The following is a 23,376-nucleotide window of genomic DNA, read 5'->3' on the forward strand; positions in this document are numbered from 1 at the left end:
GTTCCCTTTGGGGAGCATCACACTGCCGGTCGCATTCGGGACCGAGGAGAATTTCCGCACAGAGAGCGTTCAGTTCGATGTTGCGGATGTGAACCTCCCGTTCAACGCCATCATTGGCCGGCCGGCTCTGTGCCGCTTCATGGCCATTGCCCATTACGGGTATTTGGTCTTGAAGATGCCTTCCCCTGCCGGTGTCCTCACCGTGCGGGGTGACTGCACCGCTGCCGTCGCTGCAGTTGAGAGACTGCATGCTCTGGCGGCAGAGGCGGCACATTCCGAGGAGGACTGTAACACCCTAATTTTAAATTTCAGTATTTAATAATAAATTAATTGGCTTTAGTTAAATTTTCTAAGGTTTATTGTGTTTAGTTGGCATTTAATCTAATTTTTGTTCCTAATTAATTAAAATTTACCATAGGTTTAAATTTTTTGTTGCATTCATGCTGGTGCATAATTTTATTTGAGTGTGGTTTGAATTCAAATTCAAATTTGAATTCAAACTTTGTTTGAATTAGATTTAGAAAGGAGAAGAGTAGGAAAAGAAATAGAAGAAGAAAAAGGAAAGGAAGCCCAGCCCCCCACTTCGGCCCAGCAGGCTCAACCCCAGCTCCGCGGCCCAGCTCTTTCTCCCGCAAGCAGCCCAGCCACTCCCTCTCTTTCCCACGGCCCGTCTCCCCCGGCCTGCCCCGCACGGCCGCCACCCGCACGCGCGGCCCAGCACTCGGCTCACCGGGCCCGCTCCGCCCCATCCCGCGCAGGCCAGCTCGCCAGCACCCGAGTCGCCCCGCCCCGCCTGACAGCCCGACCCCACCTGGCGGCGCAAGCCAGCCCGCTCGCCCGCTCGCCCGCTCAGCTGCTCGCAGCACGCCCCGGCCGCTGACCCGTGGGCCCAGCCTGCCAGCATCGGCTTCCCCCTCGCGCAGCTACCGCCGAGCATCTCGCCGGAGATCTCGCGCCGCGCCCTCCACGGTGCGCATCCCCAGGATCCCCGCCGGCCCCTTTAATTGGCCCCTGCGGACCCCCAAATCCCTCACCCTCCACGCCTAGCGCCGCCTCCAACCCTAGCCGCCGCCTTCACGCCGCTCTGCCCTGCCGTTCCCCTGCTCCACCGTGGACCGACCACGCTACGGCCTCCCAGCCTCCACCGGCCGCCGCAGGACCCCCTTCGTGGATCCAGGAGCGCCTCCGGCCGCCTTCGCGTCCCCATTGCTCCGCGGGCGCTCGGGATTTTCCACCGGACCCGCCCCAGGTGAGCGCCGTCGCCCCTGCATTTTCCTCGCCGCCGGCAATCACCAAGCCTCTCTGACCCCCCTCGGCACCGCTGCAGGACCGCCGCGAACCTTCCCCGGTGGATCAGCAGCACGGGAAGCCCCTTCCTCGACCCCGGCCACGAGCTTCGCCACGCCATCGCCGTCGTACCTCGCCGCCGAGCCCGCTGCGTCACGTCTCCGGCCGCCACGACCCCCGGTGAGCACCGCCCGGGCCCCTTGACCCCTGTGCGCTAGATTCCGTAGGCCCTGGCGCGCTCTAGGCGCCCAGGCACCGAGTTCCGACGAACTCGGTGACCGCCGAGCCGCCTCCACCGTCGAAACCGCCGCTCCGGCCCTCCCCGCGCCCAGCAAAAGCCTTGGGTGGATCACGCATGTCTCGGTGATCATCCCAGGCCAAACCCCACCCCGAACCAACCCCTGAAGCCTCGAAATCGCTGAACTCCGGCGAGTTTTGCCGAGCGCCGCCGCGGGAAACGTCGCCGGCGTTGCCCCGCGCCGCCGCCCACGCCTCATCCATCCAGAGCCGCCCGATCTTCGTTGGACGCCCGGGATTAGATCCTGCGTACCGGTTCGATCTGACCACTGGATCATGATCCAACGGCCAAGATCTGCGCGTACCCCTTCGGCCTGGTGTTTTTGCATAAGAGCCCCTGACTTTTGTTAATATCAACCCACAGTCCAGCTATATAGAAAAGTAATTACAGATTAGGCCTGTTTTATTCACTTAGGCCCCTGAGCTTTCCCAATTTAGTACCCGCCGTCCAGCCCTGGTTCTTTTGCGAGTTAGACCCTGGAATTAGTGTTTTATTATGTTTCAGTCCTCAGTTTTTGCAGAAAACCCCCTGGAACTCTGTTTTTCTTACAAATAAGCCCCTGAACCTTGTTTTTGGCCTAGATTACGCGTTTTAGCCCCGTTTTTTAGCGTTCTTTATATCCACGCGATCGTTGCAACGCGTAGAACAGTATTAGACTAGTTTAGTGTGCTGTTTTCAGGTATTGATGTACTGTTTCTTAGTTTTTGTTAATGTTTGTTTGTATGCTTATTTTCGTGCATTGTTTTGGCCATGTGTTCGTGAGTAGACGTTGATCCATCTGAGGAGCCTCAGTACCAGTACCAGGAGCAGCCTTCTTCCGAGCAGTTCGAGCAGCAGCAGGAGCAGTACGAGGAAGGCAAGTATAACATGAACAACCTATCACTTTAATTACAATTTCATACTGCATTTTAATACTGTATGCCTATAAGGATTTCCTAGCCACTTTATATCCTTTATATATACCTTTGGGTTGCATTTTGGTTAGTCGTGCTAGGTTGCTGCGCTATAACACACTCTGGTCCTTTTTAATTAATTTGATTAATGGTATACTTGAACTTAATTCTGAGAGTGGCACTCTGTGTGGCTTGAGTGGCTCACTTCTCGTTAAAATTGGCTTTTGTTAGAAACATGGTTTAGGGGGCCAGCACGGTGCTTACTGCCTGGTTGGCCACTCTCCATAAGGACCGGTTCATAGAGCGACAACCTGGGACAACAGCGCTACCACAAGGCTAGAATGGGATAGACTTGGCGTAATAACTAGATCTTTTTGGTTTGGAGTAACTTACCTGCGGGGCAAGAGTAGTAAGCTTCAATGGTCCCTGCTCCTCCGGCTTGGTCTGTGCTTGGATTGCGCTCCTGTGCTTGTACCCCCGGAGGTGGGCCCCATCGTCGCCGACCTAACTCTCGCGGTTACGCCTTACCAACGAGATTCTTTTTAAAGGCCTCGTAGTGAGTCGCTAGTCATCTCACCTAAGGAAGTGTGATGAACAACTGGCGTAGCTCACGACTTGTGGGTAAAGATGTGCAACCTCTGCAGAGTGTAAAACTGGTATACTAGCCGTGCTCACGGTTATGAGCGGCCCAGATCCTCCTTTTGATTAGTGAAGTTATCTCCTTCCGACGAGGGAGGTGCTTCTCGGGGTTACCTTGGTGGCTTGGTTTCAGTTTGGTTCTCAGTAGTAGTATAATTAATTCTGATTAATTACTATGTAACTGGGTTAATGGTAATTCATCAACTTGTAGTAAATAGTTTTAATAAAACTTTGCCAACACTTAAAAGCTAATGCAGTTGAGTCAGCCAGCCTAGAGCCTCATAGTTTGTGTTATACTTGTTGAGTACAAGTTGTGTACTCACTCTTGCCTCTTCTCTACTTTTTTCCTCTTGGCTACGCTACTGCTGCTCAGTTCCTGCCGACACGAGGGAGTTCGTCCAGCGCTACCAGGACTACGAGGACTTCTAGGTGCTTCGTCTCCCAGTCGACGTCCCTGTGGCGCCCTGCTTCAGCTTCGGGGAGCTTTATCGTATTTTGTACTTCGCTTCCGCTGTATCAGACATTTTGTCATTATTGTAATAAATAACATTCGTATACGCTTTATTATATCTATTTACGTGATATGTGCTATGATATACTGTTCATTCTGTTGTATATACGTGTGACTTGATCCTGGCACGTATATGATTGCTCGGTTTATGTTCTTTTATAAACCGGGTGTTACAAGGACCCATCCACCTCGCAAGCCAGGGCGCCTGCAAAGGCACCTAAGGTTCAGCCGTCTGATCCGGACGATGTTCCCGTGAAGACGGTGCAGATCGGAGCGTACTCCTCTAGGACCACCCGCATCGCGGGAAACCTGGAGGAGAAATAGGAAGACACGCTCATCACTTTCCTCCGGGCAAATGTCGACGTGTTCGCCTGGGAACCGTCACAGATGCCCGGGATCCCCAGGGAAGTGATCGAGCACCATCTGAGGATCTACCCCGACGCCACGCCGGTGCGCCAGAAGCCTCGGAAGCAGTCTGTGGAGCGGCAGAACTTCATCCGTGAAGAAGTCCGCAAGCTGCTACATGCTGGCTTCTTCGAGGAGGTCCACCACCCCGAGTGGTTGGCCAACCCGGTCGTCGTCCCAAAGGCCAACGGGAAGCTTCGGATGTGCATCGACTACACCAGCCTCAACAAGGCATGTCCTAGAGACCCCTATCCTCTTCCACGTATCGATCAGATCGTGGACTCCACCTCCGGGTGCGACTTTTTGTCTTTCCTAGATGCATACTCTGGTTTCCACCAGGTTCAGATGTCTAGAGAGGATAGGAAGCATACTGCTTTTGTAACAGTGGATGTGCTTTGTTGCTATATTGTCATGCCATATGGTCTACAGAATGCCTTACCCACGTTTGTACGAGCTATGAACAAAACCTTCTGTAATCTAATTAGAGATATTGTTGAGGTGTATATTGATGACATTGTGGTCAAGACTAAGGTAGGGTCAACACTAGTTGAGGACCTGTCCCTCATCTTCGACCAGCTGCGCACCACGCGCACGATGCTGAATTCCTAGAAGTGCATCTTCGGAGTCTCGGCAGAGAAGCTGCTGGGTTTCCTGGTCTCACATCAAGGCATCGAGGGAAACCCATCCAAGATCAAGGTGATCGAGGCGATGAGGCCTCCTGGCCGCATCAAGGACGTCCAGAAGCTTACTGGATCTCTCGTCGCTCTTAGCCGCTTCATATCGAGGCTGGCTGAGAGGGCCCTCCCCTTCTTCAAGCTATTGAGGAGGTCCGATCCATTCTCTTGGACCGAAGAGGCTGAACAAGCCTTCCAGGAAATAAAGCAGCATCTCACCTCACTGCCAGTATTGGTGGCTCCAGAGCCAGGTGAGACGTTGTTTCTATATCTTTCTGCATCTGTAGAGGCGGTCAGCATGGTGCTGGTCGCCGAAAGGACGGAGCAAGCTCGCCAGGGGGACACCAGGGTCTCCCCGGCCAAGGATGGTGAGCCGGACCACGCACATGGGGGTCCGGCGGCCACTCCTCTGTCTGAAGGTCCGGACCCCGAACAAGGGGGTCCGGAGGAGCCTCATCCCAGTGGGAACCCAGAACCGCTAGGGGCCCAAGGACCTGACGTGGTGGAAAAAGGCGAACCGGACCCGGTCGTCAGGGTCTGGACCGTCCAGAAGCCGGTCTACTACGTCAGCGAAGTCCTCCACGAGGCGAAGGCCAGGTATCTTGAGATGAATAAGCTTATTTATGCAATACTTATTGCGTCCAGGAAACTGCGCCATTACTTTCAGGCACACCGAGTTGTCGTAGTGACCTCTTACCCGCTAAGAGCGATCCTGCACAACTCCAACGCCACGGGCAACATCGCCAAGTGGGCAGCAGAGTTGGCTGAGTTCCAACTGGACTTCCAGCCTCGCCATGCAGTCAAGAGCCAAATCCTAGCTGATTTCATAGCAGAGTGGACTCCTTCCCCAAGCAATTCTGGGGGTCCGGACCTCAACGCCAGACCCCCGGAACCGGAAATCAGGACACCAGTCTTCACCGAGCCCCACTGGACACTCTTCTTCGACGGGTCCGTCCGCAAGAAGTGGGCTGGAGCTGGTGTGGTCCTCATCGACCCAAACGGAGATCAGTTGAAGTACATGGTGCACCTTGAGTTCAAGGCCACCAACAACATGGCGGAGTACGAATCTCTGATCTTTGGAATGACACAAGCCCTGTCTCTGGGGGTCTGGCAGCTTCTGGTGAAGGGGGACTCTCAGCTAATCATCAAGCAGGTCTGAGGGGATTGCAGCTGCAACAATCCCCAGCTCGCGGCATACCTCATCCACGTGAGGAAGCTCGAGAAGGACTTCGACGCCTTGGAACTGCAACATGTTCCCCGCGAACTCAACTTAGCAGTAGATGTTCTCTTCGTAAGAGCATCTACCTAGGCACCCGTGCCCGAGGGCATCTTCGAAAGACGGTTGCTGAGACCTACCGCCCAGCCTGCCGAACTGGGTGAAGGGGATCAAGCTAGCACCTCGAAGCTAGCGGTCACGGCGGCATTCCACCTGTGGTGGCCGCCCTGGGTTGTGAGCTCTGTCAAGGATCCTGGAGACCTCGTAGAGCCACTCCCACCTGCTCAGGGAGCTCCCGATGCATGGATCTCCGAGATCCGGGACTACCTGAAAGACAATATCCTTCCTGATGACGATGTGTCCGCTGAGCGCATAGTACGATTGGCTAAACGCTACGCGGTGGTAGAAAGGGATCTCTACCGCTGTGGCGCTAATGGTATCCTCATGTGGTGCATTTCTCAGGGAGAGGGCTGCGAGTTGCTCGCGAAGATCCATGGAGGCGAGTGTGGAAGTCATTCCTCATCTCGCACGCTTGTTGGTAAGGCCTTTCGGCATGGCTTCTACTGGCCGATAGCACTCCATGATGCGGCTGAGCTGGTAAAGTCCTGCAAAGCATGCCAGTTCCATGCAAAGCATACACACACACTGGCTCAAGCCCTGCAAATGATCCCGCCCTCATGGCCATTCGTCGTATGGGGCGTGGATATCCTGGGGCCGTTCCCCCGGGCCGTCGGCGGGTACCGGTTCCTCTACGTCGCCATCGACAAGTTCACAAAGTGGCCGGAGGTTACCCCTGTGGTGAATATCACTAAGAAATCAGCAGTCGCATTCTTCAAGTCCATTGTGTGCAGATTTGGGGTCCCAAACCGCATCGTCGCGGACAACGGGACCCAATTCAAAAGCAGACTCTTCCAATAGTACTGCGAGGACATCGGCATCCAGCTATGCTTTGCGTCCGTGGCACATCCCCGCAGCAATGGACGGGTCGAGAGAGCGAATGCAGAGATCCTCAGGGGACTCAAGACCCGCACCTACAAGTGCTTGAAGAAGCATGATGCTTAATGGGTTGACGAGCTTCCGTGTGTACTATGGGGCAACCGGACCACACCCAGCCGAGCCACCGAGGAGACTCCATTCTTCCTGGTCTACGGGGCTGAAGCATGCCTTCCCCCAGAAATTCACCTGGGCTCACCACGGGTCCAGGCTTTTGACGAGTCCATGCAGGAACAACTGCGGCGTTACGATGTGGACTTCGTCAACGAGCGAAGGTGGCGAGCAGCAATCCGAAATGCACGCTACAACTAGGCGCTCAGGCGCTATCATCAACGGTTCGTGCACAGTAGGAAGCTCTGGGCTGGCGACCTCGTCCTGAGACGGATCCTGAACCGAGCGGGGCTCCACAAACTCTCCCCCAGCAGGGAGGGGCCCTATAAGATTACAGAAGTATGCCGGCCCGGATGCGTTCGCCTTGCCACAAAAGATCTGGTGCCGCTACCCAATCCATGGAATATAGAGCATCTGCGTAAGTTTTACACTTAGGCAGAGTAGAGAAATGAATTTTTCCTTCGTAATAAGATAGAATCAGCGTGCGGCCCAGAGCGGTTGGGGTCCGCCCCCGTAAACCCGGCATCTGTCATCCATCGCACCGTCGGCTAGCATTAACGCGCGGCCCAAAGCGGTAGAGGTCCGCCCTCATAAACCCGGCCTCTGGTACCATTGCGCAAGCCATGTATATGAAGTTGCAAAGGAAAGATTTGCCTTGGTTCTGTCTTTGTGTCAAAATTTTGTTTCGCTTTTCGATTCTCGAGATTTTACTTCTCTAACCCCCACGCGGACTTTTACCCTGGTCGCTACAGCTAAGATCTGTATTGAGTTGATGGACTGCCGTACAGGTCCGGACCCTCTTGCTGCTGGGAGAGGGGTCCGGACCCCTAGGGACCTGCTCTGAGGAGGGGGTGCTTGTTTCCTGGGGTGGTCCGGAGTCCTGTGTAGCCGCTTAGCCGGTTCCGTACCCAAAGCCTACACACTCCACCACCCTGTAACGAGTGCTCTAGTACTCGGAGCTGGGTAATTAGGGGCCCGGACCTCATTCTAACTCAAGGGTTGGCTTCCTAAGTCCTACACGGTAGGTCCAGCTCCATATCTCAAAGGATCGAGTATGACAGAATGACCTCACCTACTGCTAGGAGGGGTCTGGAACGTCGGAGCCAGGTCCGGTAAAGTCGTGTTTGTTTCCTGGAGTGGTCCGGAGCCCTGTGTAGAGCCTTAGCCAGGTTCTGCACCCTAAGCCTACACACTGCACCACTCTGTAACAAGCATCGAACTGCTCGGACCTATGTATCCGGAGCTCCGGACCTCGTACTAAGCCTGGGGGCCGGTCCAGAATAGGTCCAGCGGGCCTGCTACTAAGCTGTGACTTTGAGTAGTACGCAGGTTAAGCCTTGACTGGTGGTAGCTAGCCTCAAACCATTGAGTCTACCTACCAGGGGGTCCCGGCATCCGCTTTAAAGGCTTCATGCAGATCGAGGTCTAGTCTCGGTGGTAGACAAACTCAAAACAACTGAGTCTGGCTCCCAGGGGGCCCGGAGCATTCGCTTTGAGCCAACACATCACGGATCGATTCTGCATGCGATAAACAGCTAAGTTGCAGTATCATTACTACCATACAAGCTTGTTTGATTCTCCTCTCTATAGTTCTTTCTGCTACACAGGGAATAAGACGGTCGTTCGACTTGCAATTTATGCTACACCTATGCCCAAGGACGCTTGCTCAACCTCGTACGGGGGTCCGGAGTGTCTTCTTCGGCTCCAATGGCAGATAGGTCCTAACAACTGAACCTATCTGCCAGGGGGACAGGGCGCCGGGGTGCTGCATACCGCAAACCAGCAACTGACACAGCTAAGTTGAAATTTTCTTCAATTTAAAATTTCAACATGTACAATGTTTTACATCTACAAAAAACAAAACAAAAGTACAATGTCCAGCTCAGGAGTCTGCAGGCTCCCGCTTGAAGTAGGCGGCGATGAAGTCGACGACGTCCCGCACGCCTTCTCGAGCAGAGGCCTCCGTCTCTGCCACAGGGCCGTCGATCATGGGGGCTAGCGAGATGGCTAGGTCATGGCTCCGGAGGCAGGTCAGGATGTGCTCCGCCACCATCCGGATCAGCTCGCGGCCCTCAGCTTCAAGCTGGCCAGCAAGGACCGGCTCCAGACGCTGGAGCCTATCCGAAGCGGAGTTCAGCACTAGGAGGGCGTCAGCAATCGAAGCTGGCGGCTCCGCCACTTGAATTGGACTCATTCCAAGTGGCACCAGAGCTGAGCTTGCTTCGCTCGCCCAGTTGACGATTCGCTGGGCCCCCACGCGCTGGTCCTCCTACAGCTTCCGGACCACCTCCTGCACCCGGGTGTCCAGTGCTGCCTTGGCCGCCTCCACCTCGCGGGTCCTCTCCTCGAACTCGGCCTTCTTCTTCGCCGCCGACTCCTTCAGCTTCTTGATGGACTCACGCTGGCGCTCAAGCTGGAGCTCCATGTTGGTAGTAAGGGATTCCCGCCTCGCGAGGGACTTCCTATCCTCCTCAAGCTCCAACTCGGCAACAGCTTGCTTGCTAGCGGCCTCCTGCAGCTGCTCGCGCCACCCTTGCAGGGTCTCAGAGAGCTTGTCCAGCTCCTGCTTGTGGATCTCGAGAACCTGGCTGCGAGTCTCAAACTCGGACCGCTGGGCCGCGAGGCGAGTCTCAAGTTCGGACTACTGAGCCGCGAGGCTGGCCACATCCTTGCCAAAAGCCTCCTCCCGCTGCGCCAGGGCCTTTTCCTGGCTCGCTACCGCAAACTTCCAGTCGAACACCTTCCGAAGATTGGCTCGGTAGGCCTCTTGGTCGGCCTTGAGTTCGGACCGGACACGCGCAGCAAGGGAGGCTTCGGCCTTCGTGCGCGCCTCCAGGCGGGTGTGCCAGTCGCCGAGGCGCTGGCGCTCGCTCTCCAGAGTAGCCCACTCCCGCCGAAAGGCCGCCTCGGCGGTAGATGTCGCCTCCTCTCTCAACTGCCGAATCCGGACCAGCACCTGGGGGAGGGGAGCCACTTCCTCCTTTGGGGGACCCTGCAGGAGCCGGCTGCCAAAGACCTCCTCCAGCTCTTCCTCTGCCGCAGGTTGAGCGCTGGGGGAGGGGACGTCTGGTACAGGCGTCGGGACCTCAGGAACCGTTGTGCTTGCCGTTGCCGCGCGCGTCGCCGCTGCGCTCACCGACGCTAAGTCTGGTGTCGGCGCGACTGTCGCCGTAGCCGAGGCCTCGGGGGTCACCGCGTCGGGTGTGGCTGCGCCCGGCACTGGCGCCTCCGCCGCCGCCGCGTCGGGTGTGGCTGCGCCCGGCACTGGCACATCCGCCGCCGCCGCGTCGGGTGTGGCTGTGCCCGGCACTGGCGCATCTGCCGCCGCCGCGTCAGGCATTGCTGTGCCTGATGCTGGCGCACCCGCCGCCGCCGCGTCGGGCACCACCGGGTTAGCGGAAGTCGCCGCAGCTGAGCTCCCTGCACCCGCCGTCGCTCCTGCTGTCGCCACCGAGGCCCCGGTCACCTGGACCCCTGCAGACGGGCCAGCGGTGGTGGAGGAACTGCTTGGGCGAGAGGCCCTGGCAAACAAAGAGAAGAAACCTTCGGTAAAAATCGGAGCACAATGAATAAGGGAAGTGAATGGAAGAACACTTACCCTGAAGCGCCGGGTCTCCAGCGTCCACGGAGGCTCGGCAACTGCTTCTGCTGCTTCGGCTCCCATGGCGGTGGTAGAGGCGCAACCCGTGGCTGCTCCTATTACTACTGCTGCTCCCGTGGTAGCGGCGGAGGCACAACCCGTGGTTGCTGCTGCTGCCGGGGGAAGGCATCTACCGGCGGTGGTGGTGGCACCGCAGCTGCTCCGGGGGCCCGGGAACTACCCTGGCCTGTGTCCTCAGTGGTCCTCTGACGCTTCACGGCGGGCTCCACAACTGGGGTCCCGTCGCCCCGGTGCAACCTGCGCCGGCCCGCTTCCCCCGAAGACACGCCGGAGCTGCTCCGGGCCTGGCTGGGACCGCTCGTGGTGGCGCTACCAGCCACGGCCTGCTTGCCCTTGGCAGTGGGGCTGGACCCCGCGACGCTCGGCACGGCTTGTTCCCCGGACGCGCCAGGGATCCGGATCCCATGGTCCGGGTCGCCTCCAGTCTGGCGTGCCGCCAGCCCACCGTCGTCGAGGGTCGGCAGGGTGGCCATCACCGCGGTCCTCAGGCGTGAGTCCTCGCAGAGAGGGATGACACCCTGAGGAAGGATCAGGTGCTCCGGGATAAAGATTTCCCCCGTCCCCGCCCGCACCAGGACCTCCAGGGCTTCCTGGGTCAGGTCGCTCCCCTCTCCACGGTGGGTCTTGCTACAGTCGTTGGGGCCGGTGAAGCTCCAAGCAGGACGCGACCGCTGCTTCAGGGGGCGATCCGGCGCTTCAGGAAGTCCCCGAGCACGTGCAGCGAGGTGAGGCCGCTCTCTGCCAGCGTCTTGATTTTGCTCAGCACGGAGTCGAAATCCGGCGGCAGGGACGGCTTGGCCCTCCAGGACAGACGGTCAGAGGCGGGCCCCCCGGTCGGCATGACCAGGCGCTCGTTAGCATCAGTGGTGGCGATCACCCACTCCCTGCGCCACTCCTCCCACTTCCCGCCAGTGAGCCCGGGGATGTACGGCGTCCGCAGGTCACTCCTCGTCTGGAAATAGTATGCCCCCACTTCGTCTTTGCCCTTCCCGGACTTCACCAAGACGAAAAAGTGGCGGAAGAGGAGGACGGAGGGCCGCACCACCACGAACATCTCGCACAGGTGGACGAAGATGGCCGTCAGGAGGATGGAGTGCGGCGTGAGGTGTTGAAGCTGGAGGCCGAAATCTTCCAGCAGCAGCAGAAAGAATGAGGAGATCGGCAGCCCCAAGCCGGTGGAGATGTGCGAGATGAACAGCACAAACTCCCCGGCGCGCAGGATGCCGAGGGGAATCGAGCCTGCTCGAATCCCCCAATCAGTCTCCTGTGCACTCTACCCAAGCAGGCGGCGCACCGTATTCTGCTCTTCCTCAATCTGGAAACGGCGGGGGCGAGCAAGGGATGCCATCTCGCTATGGAGGCGAGGAGCAATCTACGCAGGAGAGCAAGCTGTGAGGAGGCTCGAAGGCAAAGGGGCACAAAGGTTGGAAGGAAGAAGGCGAATGCGGGAAAGTAACCGCGGTATGTGGTTCGTCCCTTTATGAAGCCTGACCCAACTGGCGCGCCCCGGAACCATCGCTGGAACCCAAGCGACGCTCACGCCTGGGGTTAATCGCCCAGTCCATGACAAGGGGGCCCAGGCCCGCCTGTCAGGGAGGGCGGGTAACAAACAAAGGTGTGAAAAAGCGGAATCTGAACCATCGCCCGCGCGCGAAGCGAGGCGGAAGCTGAGCTGACGTGCGCGCATTAAGCGCTGGCATGACCAAGCTTTTCGGGAACTGCGCTGGTGGTAAATATCCCGTTTACTCCGACCGCAACAATGCTGAGCGTCGCACGCGTGACTAGGTGAACCACTGTGTGTGGGGGCCACGAGTCAGTAAGCCGTTGCGATGTGATGAGGCAGCGAAAAACCCGATGGATGGTCAAGGCCGGACAAGACTCCCGCAGTAAGAGGCTTCAAGTTATGCAAAGCCAAATCGCAGTAGTGGCCCCACCTGCGGGTTCGTCACCTCTCCCGAGGTGGGCTCGGGGGCCACTGTCGGTACCCTGTAGCAGGGATACCCACTCTTACTTCAGCAAGGCAGGACTTGCGTAATCATCTGTAACTACGCGGTAAGGGGCGGAGCTGCTGGCAGCCACGGGTCAGGCACTTACCTCGTCGGGCCAACGGCCCCGGGCCCGTTCCCCGCTCTGGGACAGGTCCGGTGACGCCACGTGTCCCTGAGGTGGGGAAGCTCCGAGCCAACCGCCGAGATCGCGGACCCCCCATAGGGGTCCGGGACCTCCTCGCGCCCGTCCGGACCTCCCACGCACGTAGAACCAACATACCAACGGGGGGGGTCCGGAGCAGCCACGTGGCCCGCAAGCGCGGACGCAGGCGCGGGTCTTCCGCTGGAAGACTCGCCCACCCACCGCATTCAATGCGGGTGGTTGAGGCGTGCTCTGCCGCCGCGGCATGCGGGGCAGCTTTTGTCAGGCCTCACTGTAGACCGCATATTACCAAGGTACACAGTGCAGCCGCTTGCGCAGCAGCCGCGCAGAGCCCGTCTGCCGCATTAATTGGATACGATGGCACAACACTTTTCCATCATGCCGCCTACGCCGCAAGCTACACGGCCCGTTCAGCTACACTGCAGGCGACGCCGCAAGCAACGCCTGGCGCCGTTTTAACAAGACAACGCCTGGACATGTTGAACGGACGATTCCAGTAGCAGTCAAGGAAATCCAGGAATGAGATTTCCTTCGCCTGCAACGCCATAATGTATGAACAGTACATTATTTTATACTACATCGTTTGGGCCCACCTGTTGGGGACCCAACGGCCATGTACACGCCTCCCTTGAGATATAAAAGGGAGGCGTTCGCTGTACACATTCATGCACACACAGACGCACGCTGGACTCAGCACCAAGCTCACTCAAATTCAAGCAATACAGCACACAGTGGACGTAGGGTATTACGCTCCGGCGGCCCGAACCACTCTAAACTGACTGTGTTCATCGTGTTCTTCTAGGAGATCGAACTAGTCCTAGCTGACCCCCGAGTACTCACCCTCTGGGCTTAGGCGGGTGCATTCCGCCACCCGGCTGTGGTTTGCCACACCACGACAATTGTATTTGGATGTCAATCGCTGTTAGAATGCCGCTTAGGACCTTGCGCCGTTTTATTATCCTCAAAATATGGTTACAACCTGTTTTATAAAAAGGAAAATGCGTGAGTTCTGTGTAAAAGGAAAATGGGATATTTGATAAATTAAAGAAAAAAATGCTAGGGCGGGATGGATGGATGGCACTTCTGTGTGGATTGCCATATCGGAGGCTCGTACCTTTGTGGTTGGGCGAGAAGGTTGGGAGATATCCATCTCGTCACCATTAAGGACCGAGTTGATGTGTCAGCTTGCCTAACTCGACTATCGTGCAAACCACTCGACCGTTGTATGTGGCAACGGCTTAGCATAAACCCCACTAGTTAGTCTGACAGCCATCAGGAGAGCTGAGAGCAACGGGTGACCAAGGAGAAGGGATAAGGTCGTGGTGACTTATGCCCCGGTTAAACCTCAGTGTTAGGTCAATGGTCTCTTTGTGGAGTCCGTGTTGGCTAGTAGGTCTAGCTAAGGTGGGTAATGGTTTTGATGGGATCTGCACCGACACTAAGGTGATCGTGTTGTGGTACCCCACTTTGGGTAAAGTTGCACACCTCTGCAGAGTTTAAAACATATTCGAATAGCCGTGCCCACGGTATTGGGCGAGTTACGGTTTGGTCACACAACTAGCACTTCTTCTGGGATTGGTTGGGTTGGTGTGAGTGTTTTGGAAAAGTGTCCGGCAGTTGTGCCGTGGGCTACTGCAGACGGGGAGTCCGGTAGTATTAAAACTTGGATCCTTTGTGTAGGATCAACCCCACTCAATATACGGTCAAGTAAAGAATTGTTTTGAGAAAACCCTTTTTAAAAATAAACCCTTGTATGAGTAAAATCTAGCTTTACTACAAATAAACATCAGCATTATCCTTGATTTACCCTGTGCATATCTGTGATACCCCCCTCCGTGGATGGGGTTGGACTTGTTGAGTACTTTTGTACTCACCCGATATATATTTGTGGTTTTTCTTCAGAAGAAGATCCGGACTTCGTGGTTGAAGACGTTGAAGACGTTGAGTAGAGGTTGCGTCCGCGCCCAACCTTGCCTGTGGTATTGGTCCCCTGCAAGATGCTTCTGCTAGCGCATTACTCTGAGCCCGAGCTGGAGACCGTCTGGGTCATACTTTGGTGTATCACCGTAGCTGTTTTACTACTTATTATCGTTTGTATCGAGTGTCCGTCTCCTCGGAGGTTTGTACGGTGACTGTACCATCTGTTGAATAAATATGTTATCAACCTTCTAGGACTGATATTTGTATCACATTTAATCTCTACTTATGTGAGGATGCTTCCGCTTCTCTGGCACAGCACCCAGATGAGGGGCACACTATAGTTGCCGCACGCTGCAGCCAGTGGTGTCGACGTGGAGTCAAGCCCAGACGCTGGACGCGAAGGGGCATTTGAATATCAGGTGGTCACAGTCCTCCACGTCGCCCCTACAAACCTCACAGGTTACGTCTTGCACCACGTTCTTCTTCAGGAGATTGGCTCGGCACTGTATGCGTTCTTGCACGAGTAGCCAAACAAAGAACTGGACCTGGGGGGCTCTGTTGCCCCAGAGGCATGGAAGTCGCACGGCAGTGCGCCCGTCACCGCCATGGTGAGCTTGTAGGCAGGCCCAGCGCGTAGAACTCCCTTAGCATCGCAGAGCGATGAACTTCTGCGATCGTCGCCGGGGAGGAGCCGCACCCGAGCCAGGAGCTGGTGGAGAAGCTCCAGCTCTGCAGCCGCCTCAGCGGTCAGTCGCGGTATCAGGTAGCGTTTCAAGCCCGTCGCCCACAGCCATGGCGACCGAGATGTCTGGCATCAGGTAGTGTATGCTGGATCTGATCTCGCTGTCCTTTCGAACGAGGGGAGGATGACTGGATGATGAGGATGCGTCGGATCTATGGCGCCGCCACGCAATTATTGCTTGAGCGACGCCGCCATGCATGTCCCGTCGTCGATGACGGCGGACGGCGGTCGCCGCCTTGGTCCCTGGAGCCTGCTGCAGCTGCAGGCAATTGGTTTGACGCAGTCAAGAGGGTAGGAGAAGAGTGGCCGGCCGAAAACATCCCGGGCTGGTGTCTATGGGCTAATTCTGACTGGTCAACGGCCCAGGTTTGGTTGGGCCCCCAGCAAAGGCCTCACGGCTCAAGCCCAACTCTGGATGCAGTCAGCAATCATCTCCGCGTGTACGGAAACGGAACCTTAAATGCTGCCAATTCAGCATTCAGACTGCGCGGAAATTCTTCTCTCTTAGCCTCGCCAAGCAAGCTGCTTCAGTGCTCCCTCGTTCGCCTTGTCTCGCCTCGCCTGAGCTCTCTCTTGCCTCTCCTGCCATGGCCGGCCGCGCCCGGCACCCTCCCTTCCGCCACGTCCTCCTCCTCCTCATCCTCCTCGGTCTCGCCGCGCTCAACCCGGCCACGCCGCGGGCGCAGCAGCAGCCGCCGCCGGCGAGTGTCACGGTGGGCCTCATCATCGACGCCGACTCGCCCGTCGGGAGGATCGCCAGAACCACCATCCCGATGGCGCTCGACGACTTCTACGCCGCCTTCCCCAACGCCTCCGCGCGGGTCCGGGTCGTGCAGCACGACTCCGGCGGGGACGTCGTCGCCGCCGCGTCCGCCGGTATGGACACGCCGCGCCCCACCCCGTCCTCGTTGCTGCGTCCCTAGCTCTCGCGCGGTTTCCTGACGACGCCTCGTCGCGTGCTGCGTACCCGCAGCGCTGCAGCTGATGACGGCCCAGGGCGCGCGCGCCATCCTGGGCCCGCAGTCGTCCGTGGAGTCGGCGTTCGTCGCCGACCTCGCCACGCGCGCCGAGGTCCCCGTCGTGTCCTTCTCGGCGACCAGCCCCTCGGTGTGCGCCTCCGCGGCGCCCTTCTTCGCGCGCGCCGCGCTCAGCGACGCGGCGCAGGCGGGCGCCGTCGCCGCGCTCGCCACCTACTTCGGCTGGCGCCGCGTCGTGCCCATCTACCAGGACGACGACTACGGCGCCGCCTTCGTGCCTTTCCTCGTCGACGCGCTCACGGCGGCGCGCGCCGAGGTCCCCTACCGCTGCGCGCTTCCCGGCGGGGCGTCCAAGGACGCCGTCGCCGCCGCGATGTACCGCCTCGAGTCCGAGCAGACGCGCGCCTTCGTGGTGCACGCGCGCCCGGCGCTCGCGGAGCTCGTCTTCGCCACCGCCGTGGAGGCCGGGATGATGGCGCGGGGCTACGCGTGGGTCATCACCGACGGGCTCACGGGCCTCCTCGGCTCCATCCACCCACCGCAGGGCGTCATCGGGCTCGTGCCGTACGCGCCGGCCACGCCGCGGCTGCGCGACGTCCGGCGGCGGTGGGCGCGCAAGTTCATGCGCGAGCACCGGGACGCCGATCCGGCTCAAGCCGAGATGGGCTGCTACGCATTGTGGGCGTACGACGCCGCGTGGGCCGTCGCGTCCGCCGCGGAGCGTCTAGGCCCCAGCGACTTATCATCGCCGCCGGGACTGGTCGGCGGCAGGAGCGGCCCCACCGACTTGTCCGGACTCGGCAGGTCAACATCCGGCGAGAAGTTTCTCGCGGCAATAACCAACACGACATTCGACGGCCTCGGTGGAAGGTTCGAGCTCGTCGACGGCGAGCTCGCTGCGCCGGCCTTCCGGGTCGTGAACATCATGGAGGACGCCAAGGAGCGGAGCCTCGGGTTCTGGACGCCCAAGCACGGGCTGCATCGCAGGCTGGGCGGCGGCGCGAGCGCGTCCAACAGCGGGCTTGCGCCGGTGATCTGGCCGGATGAGTCGACGGTGGTGCCGATCGGCTGGGTCCAGCCGACGAGCGGCCGGAAGCTGCGGGTGGCCGTGCCGGGGGACGTCGACCCTGGCTACGGGCCGATCGTGCACCTGGACGTGGACCCGGCGACGAACCGGACGGTGGCGGGTGGGTTCGTGATCGAGGTGTTCGAGGCAGCGGTGCGGCTGCTGCCATACGCGCTGCCGTTCGAGTACGTGTCGGTGAGCTCAATGCCCTACGACCGTCTAGTCGAGAAGGTCGGAAACGGGGTAAGTGCAGTATCACATCTGAGTTACTTCTACTACTCTGCTTGTTTTTGTGTTATATACATTTTTGCATGCATTGCGGAGATCGATATTTTATTGAAACTTTTTTTTCGAATCACAATATAGACGCAGACACTCACAAACGTACGCACAATCACCTTATGAATACATGCACGCAATCCTACCCTATGGATGCTTTATTTGTTATATGAAAGTTACATATTATGCAATAACTTTAACCAAACATTCGTTGAAATTCACGTGAAATGAGGATCAGATCGAGTTTCATGCACGGCAACACGGTTTTAGATCTTGATTTTGGCAGTGTCACGCAGTGAGGTCCACTATCTATTACAGTAGTAATCGGCAGATGCTGCACATGCCATTTTTATTAACGGAGGCATACTTACGGTTTCTACACCAACTAAAATGCATATATATACAATTAAACTGATAAAAATATAGTACTCAATTGGACACCATTTGAACCCTTTTGGGCAACTCTTACTGTGCAAGATGCACAGCTTCCCCCCTCAACCCCCCCCCCCCCCCCCCCCCCCCCCCCCCGCAAAAAAACTGATGAAAGTGTTTAGGCGATACTCCTATTATTAGTTTTCTTGCGGGCAAGTATTCAAATTGTCCAAAAGTGAAACAGTTCGACAAGAGGAAAATGGTTAACCTGTTCGTAGGCTAAACTTCACCATCCCTAGCATAAATAAAATGACCATGCATGATTACATAAATTTAAGTAATAATTGAAATCAATAACCAAAAACAGATCTCTAACACTAGAACTTATTACATGCTTCCTAGTACAACTCTAGCATGCACTAAAATCAGGGGGTTTTTTGCCATATGTAAATTAGCACCCATTTTTTGACAGCTATATCCTATTCTTAATTTTATTCTCCCACAATTTATGTGGCCCTAACATTATTTGAAAGGAATCGTACCTGCAATCTACATCCATAGACTAGTTTTTGATTGACTTTGAAAGAGCATGAGGGCAGCGTACGTTGACTTCAGATTCCAGAGCAGAGCAGGCTTTTTGGCCAAGATTTGCCACACTTGTGATTAACTAAGTTTAACACTACTAGACAAGTCAACAGACAAGTTTCCATGCACTTTCAAAGTCGTTTTCGTCAATAGACAAATAGCCATTGTACCCCATGCTAATCCCAACATATATACCCGAAAAAGACTTGTATTTACAGAAGTCAAGCAATAATAACCTACAATGCTACTCCTCCGTCCGTTCCATATTATAGTTTGTTTAACTTTTTTGACCTCAAGTTTGACCACTCGTCTTATTCAAAAATTTATGAAAATCACTTCTTTTGTTGTGCTTGTTTTATCAATACAAATTCTTCAAGAATAATGACTTAAATTTGACTATGTTTGTGCAAATTTTTGAATAAGATGAGTGGTCAAACTTGTAGTTAAAAAAGTCAAACAAACTATAATTTGAAAAGGAGTGAGTACTAGCTAGTAAAGCTAGTAAGGACTCCGTATACTGACTAGACGCAAGGTCGCATATTTCACAAACGTCGTTTTCTTTGTGTGAAGCTTTCAGTTAGTTAAAACTTCTCCGTGGACCCTAGATTTTGAATTAGAAAGCATTGACCAGTTGACCGATTCCATGACATCCGTATTGCACAAGTTGGATGCAGTAGCCCATGGACTTGGAAAAGCTTTGTGTGACGCCCGGCTAGCTGCTGAAAGTGTGAACCCATGCGCGGATATGATGCGACATGCCGAATCTGTCTACACGCCGCCGGTAGGAATCAAATCGTTATCGGTCCTGTCACTGACTGTGTTTGCTGGCACCTAGCTAGCAACTTCATGTCAGTCGCCTAGTAAGGCTTAGGTTTACTTACTTCAGCTTAATTTACTTACCGGTAGTGCATTATGTATTAGGAGGGACTGGCAAATAAAGTAATTTATTTATTTTCCACCCCAATCCACAGGTATTGATATGGAATGAGTTTATCCAAACAAGACCTCCCGTATTTAGTTCCATTTTTTCTTTAACTCAACCCCATAAAAAAACTGTTGTACAACAATTCGGCCGAAAGTCAGGCGGCCAGAATGTTGGCCCAACTTTGACTTGCATGCATTTATTGTGTGGTCATAATCTAAGGTCCAACTGAGTTGGGCTTGAGCCTACAAAAGAAGGCCCAGAACACCTGGGCCAATAGTAAATTTGAACAGTTTCAGGTCAACTTACTTGCCGCGCGCCTCTCGCGCCCTTGCTTGTGTGTGTGTGCGCGTCACAGGACTTGGACGCGGCGGTGGCGGACATCACCATCACGGCGAACCGGTCGCAGCACGTGGACTTCACGCTGCCGTACATGTCGTCGGGGATCGCCATGGTTGTGCCGATGCGCGACCAGCGCAGCACCCGCGCCTGGGTCTTCCTCAAGCCGCTCCGCTACGACCTCTGGCTCGTCAGCTTCGTCTTCCTCATCTTCACCGGCTTCGTCGTCTGGGCCGTGGAGCACCGCGTCAACGGGGAGTTCCGCGGCCCCCCTTACTACCAGATCGGCACCCTCCTCTACTTCGGCTTCTCCACCCTCGTCTTTGCACACCGTGCGTAACCAACCTCCATCTTGCATACCATCACCATGAATCCTCTATTTATCTTTTGGCATTGAGCGCGGCCATTATTAATTGGTGGTGACGTGCTTGGAAATTGGAATGGGCGGTGGACGCAGGGGAGAACCTGAAGAGCAACCTGTCGCGGTTCGTGGTGGTGGTGTGGGTGTTCGTGGTGCTCATCCTGCAGTCCAGCTACACGGCGAGCCTGACGTCCATGCTGACGGTGCCGCAGCTGGAGCCGGCGATCCGGGACTACGCCTCGCTGTGGCTTGGCGCCGACAAGGTCGGCATCATGAACAACTCCTTCATGCGGGTGTCCATGACCAGGTCGGGCTTCCCGCCGTCGCGGCTCCGGCCCTACCGCGCCGCGCACAGCTTCCACGAGGCGCTGCTCGACGGCACCATCGGCGCCATCGTCGACGAGACGCCCTACCTCAGGCTCTTCCTCAAGGCCTACTGCGACAACTTCACCAAGACCGCCCAGACCAACAAGACCGGCGGCTTCGGCTTCGTAAGCGCACGAACCTGCTGCTGCTATTCTCATCGATCGATTCAGAAACTGATCATTCGTGCATGCTGGACGATCGAGCAGGCGTTCCCCAAGGGGTCGCCGTACGTGGCGGACCTGTCGCGGGCGATCCTGAACCTGACGGAGAGCGACGGGATGAGCGCGATCGAGCGCAAGTGGTTCGGCGACGCCGAGGGCTGCGCGGCGCAGGGCAGCCCGTTCACGTCGGACAGCCTCAGCTTCGCCAGCTTCTGGGGCCTGTTCCTCGTCACCGGCGCCACCTCGCTCCTCTGCTGCGCCGTGCACCTCGCCACCTTCCTCGTGGTCGAGCGGCGGTGGATCTGGGAGGTCGCGTCGGCGCCCCACGTGCCCTTGAAGGGCAGGATCTGGATGCTCCTCAAGCGCTTCGACCACAAGGACCTCTCGTCGCACACGTTCAGGACCAAGGACGGCGGCGCCGGCGGCGGCTCGGTGGCCGGCCGGAGCGCCAACGGCGCGGGCGCCGCGCACATTGCGGCCGGCAGCCCGCTCAGCGTGTCCAACCACACGTATGACATGAGCGAGTGGTCGTTCGACGCGCCGAGCCCGGCACCTGCATCCGCAACAGGTGAGAGCGTCGAGCTGGCTGCTGGCGATGAGGCGGCGGCGGAGGTCGCCGCAGCTCCCAATCCCAACCTCTCCTGTGATCAAACAGACACAGGGAATCTGGCCGGTAACTGATTGCCATTTCACGGCTTCTCCAAGGAAATGGAGACAACGACTGATCAGTGATATGTGTTCTGGAAGGTAATGTAATATTGATGGTAATGTCATCGTTTCAAAAAAAAAAAAATGATGGCGATGCCAACACAGCATGAGCTGATTAATTGTAAGAACTTATTAAAGGATACTGTACTGTCTATATGCTTGTAGTTGTAGCTAGCTGGGGCAATTAACTGTGCATTGTAAACTTTTCGTCTAAAACGAAATTAAACAGGTATGATGGAGTTGGCTGACGGCGGCCAGGCGGAGGTGGTGGTGGCGGTAGCTCCGGATCCTGACTGACGGCATCTTACGTGTTGAGATGGGATAAATTCTGCATTGCAAACCTTCTCGCCGTCCAATGGTGCCGATCAAAACAAAAAGGTCGAGTAGTGAAATCTGGAAAAGGTTATGTAGTACAGTTAGTTTGCTAATTGTTCCTTTTTCAAAACACAATATAGACGCACCACATGCTCATATACACGTGCGCACACTCACATGTTACATGCACGTAAAGTTACCCCTGTGAATCTTCGAGAGATTGGACCGGAAGGTCTTGAGATTGATGAAGTCACCACGTGCATCTCGCTATAGATAGCCATATCGCCTCGCCTAGCACTGAAAGAATAATTTTGGTAAAATCCTAAAAAAAACATACAAAAAAGTATGAGCACTCATATCGAGTCAAAAACTTGAATCCGAATAGATAGGAATCTTATCAGTTGAGCTACGCTCAGTTCGCATATTACACTCTAACATTCGAATTAGGTTTAACCCATTTGTCGGTGTTCCGTATCACCAGCAAGTAGATTTATGTGCGCGTCACAGGCTCGGATGGTAGTACAAGCAAAGACACAACGATTTATACTGGTTCGGGCTGAATGTCCCTACGTCCAGTTCGAGCTTGTGCTCTTGTACTCAAAAGTTTGCAGTAGGAGTTACAAACGGACGAGAGAGACCAAGGGTCCCAAGTCTCTGGTTCGAGTGTGTGTGTGTGTGCGCGTGCGTGCATGAATGCGAATGCGAATGTGAGTTTTGTTGCGGATGCCCCTGCATGAGGCTCGCCTCCCCCTTTTATAGCCCAAGGGGTGAGGATTTACAGGGGGGAGAGAGAGAGAGAGAGAGAGCAGAGGGCGGGGTCTGGCAACTCCCGACCCTCTTTCGTCACTGAGTGGTGGCCCCTTCCGTACGCCTTCTGACAAGATTCTCCCCGTATCCGGGCGGAGATGGGATATCCGCCTGCCAACTCAATTCCCGCCTGGCTTCCGCGTCCCTCGTGCCCAGACTTTGACACCGTATCTTCCTTGACGTGGCCTATGGCCTTAACCCGGCGTGGGTGGGCTCTGACAGCAGATCTAGGCCTTGCCTCCGCCTGAATCTGCGCGGGCCGGATCTGTTGCCCACTCTCCGTTCGCACCGGCGGAGAAGGCTGTCGTGTCCCTGACTTCCCGAGATCACTCTGGGCTGCCCATCCTCACCCGACAGGCTTCCCGTCTTCCCGGCGACCCACGCCTCTTGGTCTCGGGCGAGGCGGACCCTCCTCCGTGAGGGTCGGGCGAGGCGGACCCTCCTCCATGAGGGTCGGCTCAGAGTTGGGCTCCCATCATCGGGGTGGGCCGTTCTCTTAGTTTTGGGCCTCACAGTCCGAGAGCTGTTTTCCTGGGCTTTAATCACCTCATGCTATTCTTTCGTCAGCTTGATTCCTCTCTAATGAACTAAGTTGGGGTACTCATAATTCTTACCCC

The 23,376-nt window shown here is 56.3% G+C and overlaps 2 protein-coding genes across 2 annotated transcripts; one reads left to right on the forward strand and one right to left on the reverse strand.

Annotated features, from left to right (window-relative positions):
* Nucleotides 1–1,527: 1,527 nt before the first annotated feature.
* LOC120695358 (neurofilament medium polypeptide-like) lies at nucleotides 1,528–10,367 on the reverse strand. The gene is made up of 3 exons (XM_039978632.1): nucleotides 9,984–10,367; nucleotides 9,357–9,590; nucleotides 1,528–1,953 (listed from the first exon to the last, which is right to left on the reverse strand). The coding sequence occupies exons 1-3, from the start codon at nucleotides 10,365–10,367 to the stop codon at nucleotides 1,528–1,530; spliced, it is 1,044 nt and encodes a 347-aa protein (XP_039834566.1).
* A 5,631-nt stretch (nucleotides 10,368–15,998) lies between these two features.
* Nucleotides 15,999–22,110, forward strand: LOC120695722 (glutamate receptor 2.8-like). The gene is made up of 5 exons (XM_039978939.1): nucleotides 15,999–16,377; nucleotides 16,475–17,787; nucleotides 20,061–20,373; nucleotides 20,499–20,893; nucleotides 20,975–22,110. The coding sequence occupies exons 1-5, from the start codon at nucleotides 16,089–16,091 to the stop codon at nucleotides 21,608–21,610; spliced, it is 2,946 nt and encodes a 981-aa protein (XP_039834873.1). The 5' UTR covers nucleotides 15,999–16,088; the 3' UTR covers nucleotides 21,611–22,110.
* The last annotated feature ends 1,266 nt before the right edge of the window (nucleotides 22,111–23,376 follow it).

This window comes from Panicum virgatum, chromosome 2K, assembly GCF_016808335.1.
Source record: "Panicum virgatum strain AP13 chromosome 2K, P.virgatum_v5, whole genome shotgun sequence".
NCBI lineage: Eukaryota > Viridiplantae > Streptophyta > Magnoliopsida > Poales > Poaceae > Panicum > Panicum virgatum.